Genomic DNA, 6,000 nt, shown 5'->3' with positions numbered 1-6,000 from the left:
AAGGCAGGCCTACTCTTGCACAAATTTTGTGCATCGGGCCTCTAGACAAGTAATAATAGAAAAACTCAATGAGGGTACCCAGTCTCTCCTTTTAGAAGGTACTCCAAAGAATATGCCATTGCTACACACAATGTCAAGCCTCATTCACATCTTCCAAGTTGCCCTTGGGTACCACAGGACATATCAAATGACTTATTGCATTTTCTGTGGTCTAGAAATCTGCCAAATTGAAAGTGACAGTTATATACTAGTTTCAGGTTTCTTTTTACTTTTCTTTCTTCACTGTCCATAAACATGCTCAGGGAACTATGTACTTGTGCGACACGGTCTTTGCCCCTAGACATGCCAGCAATGCTCTTGAGAGACAGGTTTGCAAGGGATGCATGTTAATATTCTGTCCTTAGTAAAAACACTAGGTACTTGAGAGGGTTAGGGAATGGACATAATCACAGGTCTGAAGGCTAGAAGGCTTCTTAGAGGAGAGGGAGACTCAAGCTGGCCCTGTAAGTAAAAGTAACACACAGAGAAGGATTACCTTCTAGACAGGGGAAGATAATTATGTTAATAAAGCACCCCCCTGTAAAACAACCTGAGAGAGAAAAATCAAACTAAGTTTCGTGGGCATTTTTTGGTCCTATGGGAAGAAAATTAACAACCAATGGTGTAAAATCAGATGGTATAAGAAGTTAGTAGCTATAAGGTGCAAGGTATAAGAATGATAATAGGAATTCATTCACAAAGAAGTTATATTTGCTCCTAAAAACTTCTGGCAAAGGGGTAAATTACCTAAATGTTAGATATTATTAGATCCACATTGCTATGAGTATTAAGATCCTCGCTTGATGGAAATTTTTAACCCCAAAACATAAGATGATACCCTGAAATTCTCTTTTAGTTATAACACTAATATATTGAGTAATTCCTACTATACATGGTTTGTCCACAAATAAAATAAAACCAACCCCCACTGGATTTCCCAATGAATTCTTCCTAGGGTTTTCAGAATAAGCATTTTGAGCTATTTAGATGAAAGAAGGCAGGTCTCTCCACTGAAGAGTGGGAGTGAGGCAGACGGAAGGAGCTGAGCTCCTTCGGTTTCCAATCTCCACCAAGGTTTAAAAGCTTAAAGGCAAAGGGAAAATATCACTTTAAGAAAAGGAAAATCAAACTGCCAAGATTTATTTAACTTTTTTCGTTCACAGAAAATATAAGTATGCAATGTAAACACTGACATGGGAAATAAAGCACAAGGATCAGGAAGACAAATCCCTCGGACAATCTCTTGCTTCAGCACTGGACTGCTTCCTGATGGTATCTGCAGCATGAGCCACCTGGTCATGTGCATTGGGAAAGTCGAAGGCAACGTTCACTTTGATTAATTGAAACACCAGAGAGCCTCTGAAATACAATGCCATTCGGAAGTCTGATCTTTGTCTTGCAAAAAAAAAAATAAATAAAAAAAAAAAAAATTAAAGCTGAACACATGTGCATTTACCAACTTACCAAGGCATGTAATTTAATGTAGGAGCGTAAGAATGAATTAACACATGAGCTTTAATATGCCTGTGCAGGCAGAGATGAAATGGTGCCTCTTTTCCCTCTCCAGAGAAAATAAAATTAACCAAATTAAAAGCAGAGCTGCCTGGCACTGGGCAGGAGGAGGAGGCAGCACAATCACAGTGAGTTATTTCAGTAACCCCCAAGAAATGCAAACTCGAAGGGCTGCCATTGGTGCTTCGCCCTAGTGGTCACTCCAGATCTAATGTTGCAGAACCACATGAAGTTTTCAAGGTTCTCTCCCAGAACTTCAAACTAAACAAACAAACAAACAAAACGATCCAAATAAATAGTTGGGATCAAGACCCACCTTGATTTAAAACAATCCTGTTTCTAAACTTGAGTTCAATAATAAAGAGTATGGGCTTCAATTTTCTGTGATTATCCCAAGAGATTAACATGACCAATCTTCCTCCGGCTAGTTCTGTTGGTAGAACGTCATCCCAATATGCCAACGTTGGAGGTTCAATCCTTGGTCAGTGCACATACAATGAGTGCATAAATTAGTGGAACAACAACAACAACAAAAAATCAATGTCTCTCTCTCTCAAATCAATAATAAAAAAAAAAAATTACCAGTCTTCTTTCTTATCAGATGGCAACTACCCAGTGACAGGCAAACTTTGACAATAGATGCCTATTAACTCAGTTTGGGACTCAGTGCCATAAGATCCGGTTTCAGATCCAGCTGCTTCAGAAAACAGAGATCTGAGTCCTGGTATTACCACGTACACCCACTCCGGCACTCAGCTCCATAATCAAAGGTTATTACAAACAATTATAGTCTTTTATTCCTTGATACTCCACAATCTATGGAGAAATAAGCACCTTAGACATGCCATCCTTATAATGCGCAGAGGGGACAGCTCATGCTGAACACTGATTCTCTAGAGGAGAAATGTTACCCTGACCAGGTGTTTGGAACTTTACCCCGGCAAGCTAAGCTCCCTGTATTGCTGAGATTTATAAATGTGTTTATATAAATATGTGAACAATTCATCATAACAAAAAACATTCATTTTCTACTACTCTGACCTACAGCATTTGGCACAGAGTCCTGCAGTTGATTGTGCTCTCGTTAAAGATATACGTAGAACAGAGAAAACCAAAAGCAGGATTTAAAAGGAATAGGAGCTGATATTTCCCGGGAATCCCTGAATCAATCATGACCTTTGTTTGTGCTATGTTATAGTAAGTTCCTGCTCAGAAGGCTTTTTATTTTCCACATGCAAGATGATAGAATAAATCAGCGTTGTACTACTGCAATTAGAAAAAGCCGCTCATTATGGGCCTCCCTTTCGGAATTCTATTTACCTCTGCAAAAAAGTAAAGGGCTTTAGCAACTTGGTGCACTATTAAAGTAGGCATGGCAAGATATTTCAGTGAAAATTCTCTATCCTGTAGTCAGACCAAATGGGCCAATATTTGGAAAAAGTAATCAAGGATTGAGAATTAAATGGCAGAAGTCTTTACAGCAGCAAGTGGGACCCCAGTTTATCTCCACCTTTCAGTTATTCTCTATGGTCCAGACCTGTTGCCTCTCCAGTACTTCATCTGGATCCCAATCTCCCTTCAGAGGGGAGACTTGCATATGGCCACTAGCCATTCCTTCCCTTATCATCTCTTTTCTCCTCCCTTGGGATCAGTTCCTATTGAAAGCCCTTCTCTTTGAAAAATGAAAGATGGAAACTCTGAAAAACAAATTCAGCCTCTTTGCAGATACCAGACATAATCACCCTTGGGAAATAAGGCACCTATACTGTGATGCAGATTGACAATAGAAATGGAACAACTACGGGATCCTGCCTGGCTACAAAGGAGCAGGACTTCCAAACACGTGTTCCTGTCACTGCTGTGATGAGAGTCTAACCAGCAGACAGTGGAGGCTCTGGAGAACTCAAAGGAAAAACAGATAAAATTCTTCATTAAAGCAGAAAGTCACCTCAGCATTCTTTCAAGTACTGTTTTCACAGTCAAGTGAGAAAATATGGAAGAGTACTAGATGAGAGGCAGGGCAACATAGTTCTAGTCCTGGTGCTACTATTTAACTGGTTATGTGACCTTGGGCAAGTCACTTTACCTCCCCTCTCCCCCTGTAATCTCAGTTTCTTAATCTTTAAAATGGGTATAAAAACACTTGACTTGTCTACTTCACATTGTGAATGAGGATCAAATGAGATAGTGCAAAATGCTTTATAAACTATGAAATAATGTATGTAAAGGTAAAGAGAGTACACACTTATTAAAATATTCGGTCATTATAATTGCCTATCTGACGAGAAGTGCCCATGCAGGATGTGCTTGGCAATGTACAGACTTAAAAATAGTTGCTATAAATATACACTGGACTTTTTCACTAGGGTTGTTTAAAAAAGGGAAATTCTTAATTTCCTCAGAAATGGCCACAGAATACATTACTTAAAAATGTGACATTATCCAACTCTATCCAATTGGTAGAATTAATTTTCTCCAAATGTGTCCTGTACACGTGTTCCTAACTCCACTTTTCTTCCTATTTGTGTTGCTTTCCGGGGTTTGAGGATTGTGTAGATTGCATACACTGTATACTGGTCTATTAATAACTTTACACAGGGAAGTTTTGAATTCAAGAAACAGCATGCTAAAACTTAAGAAACAATCCACATAGTTACAGTTTGTTGTAAAGGAAATAAAATGAAAATAAGTGGCATCCTAAATAATGCAGTTCGGCCACAGTTCCTCACATCGCTGCCTTTTTCCTGAGGCACCTCCAGGACAGCCTCGTCCTGTGAAGCGCGTTAGAGAAACTGAGTCTTGCTGGAGGGGAAAGGACATGTAGGTTGGCAACTAGGCTGTGCTCATTCTCAGCACTGGGGTGTGAACAAGAAGGTCTGTGAGAAGCTGCCACACGGCTTTGGTGGAGAAGCCCATCAGCCCAGGAGAGGCGAGCTAGTTCTCGGGTGCCAGGCCAGAGCGTGGAGAACAGCTTCACCAGCCACCCAGTTCAGACTTTCAGTTCTTCCTATGGGCTGATTCTGCTCTTCTCCGGTCTGGTAAATAATTAAACAGAAGAAAAACAATGAGATGTGGAACACTGTCTACCTGGCCTTAAGGCCTTTCTCTGCCCAGCTGCGGAACGGTTACATGCAGAACAGACACGCAGGCAGGAAGTGAATGTGGGTGACGGTGACCAGCCCAAAGCACCCGGAATCCAGGATTGTGTCAGGTAGCCTTTATTACACGTTACAGTGATGGCTGGGAAGGAGTCCTGCCATGGAACCACTAGAGCAGGATGGCTGTCCGAAGGGCCACGGGCACACGTGCTGCTAACCTCCACTTTTCTTCCTGCTTTGCTTTGCTTTCCGCGGTTTGAGGATTGTGTAGTTTGCATACACTGTATACTTATCCGACAGGAAGGGGACATAAAATGCCCGCAACAGCTTTGAAGATCTGAAAAACAAGGGGTGGGGGAAAGGAGAATTTTACCATTTGAGAGAATTTACTAATGGTATTGAAAATGATTCAGGGAAATAAACTAAGTGCTCTAGTAAGGGTATTTTATATAAGCAACACAGAAAAGCCTGTTATTTAGCTACTAGACCATGATAAAGTAATCAAAACCAAGTACTACCTTGTTACCCATACCAAGAAGACAGTCTCCCAGTTAAGTCATGGTATATCCTTCAAAATAGCTCTAGGTCTTCACTTAGCATTAGTATATACTATAGAAAAGTTCCAAGTCAATCAAAGGACTGCTATTACTAAAATAAATACTTAATACCCAATGGTTTCTGCAGCTAAGAACTGTAGAGATGCTCAAATGATCCTGACTCCAGCACTAAATTTTCCTAGAAAGATGAAGAAAAATATGTCCGGGCTTCCTGTGCAATGTTCCAGAAATTCTTTTTTTTTTTAGTTTTTTTATATTTATTTATTTAAAAATATATTTTATTGATTTTTCACAGAGAGGAAGGGAGAAGGATAGAGATCTAGAAATATTGATGAGAGAGATACATCGACCAGTTGCTTCTTGCACACCCCCAACCGAGAATGTGCCTGCAACCAATGTACATGCCCTTGATCGGAATCGAACCTGGGACCCCTGAGTCCGCAGACCAATGCTCTATCCACTGAGCCAAACTGGTTTCAGCTTTATTTATTGATTTTAGAAAGATAAAGGAAGGGGGAGGGAAATGGGAGAGAGGGAAAACACACACACACACACACACACACAGATTTGTTACTCCACTATTTATGCATTCATTGGTTGATTCTTGTGCCCTAACCAGGGATCGAAACCACAACTTTGGTGTATCGGGGCGATGCTCTACCCAACTGAGCTACCCAGCCAGGCTCCAGCAATTTAAAAAAATATATATTTTATTGATTTTTTATAGAGAGGAAGAGAGAGGGAGAGTTAGAAACATTGATGAGAGAGTCATCGATCAGCTGCCTCTTGCACAT

At 40.4% G+C, this 6,000-nt stretch overlaps 1 protein-coding gene across 3 annotated transcripts in view; it reads right to left on the bottom strand.

Moving 5' to 3' along the window:
- Nucleotides 1–1,163: 1,163 nt before the first annotated feature.
- ALG9 (ALG9 alpha-1,2-mannosyltransferase) overlaps nt 1,164–6,000 on the bottom strand; it is an 80,384-nt gene continuing 75,547 nt past the window's right edge. For all 3 annotated transcript variants that reach the window (XM_036427725.2, XM_036427730.2, XM_036427731.2), the window contains 2 exons: nt 4,868–4,986; nt 1,164–4,586 (listed from right to left, as the gene is read on the bottom strand). In XM_036427725.2, coding sequence (XP_036283618.1) covers nt 4,549–4,586; nt 4,868–4,986 — 157 coding nt within the window. In that variant the 3' untranslated portion in view covers nt 1,164–4,548. The remainder of the gene's footprint in view (nt 4,587–4,867; nt 4,987–6,000) is intronic.

This window comes from Pipistrellus kuhlii, unplaced genomic scaffold, assembly GCF_014108245.1.
Source record: "Pipistrellus kuhlii isolate mPipKuh1 unplaced genomic scaffold, mPipKuh1.p scaffold_m20_p_9, whole genome shotgun sequence".
Lineage (NCBI taxonomy): Eukaryota > Metazoa > Chordata > Mammalia > Chiroptera > Vespertilionidae > Pipistrellus > Pipistrellus kuhlii.
The sequence above is the reverse complement of the archived record's forward strand: the minus strand, read 5'-3'. Positions and strand labels throughout refer to the sequence as shown.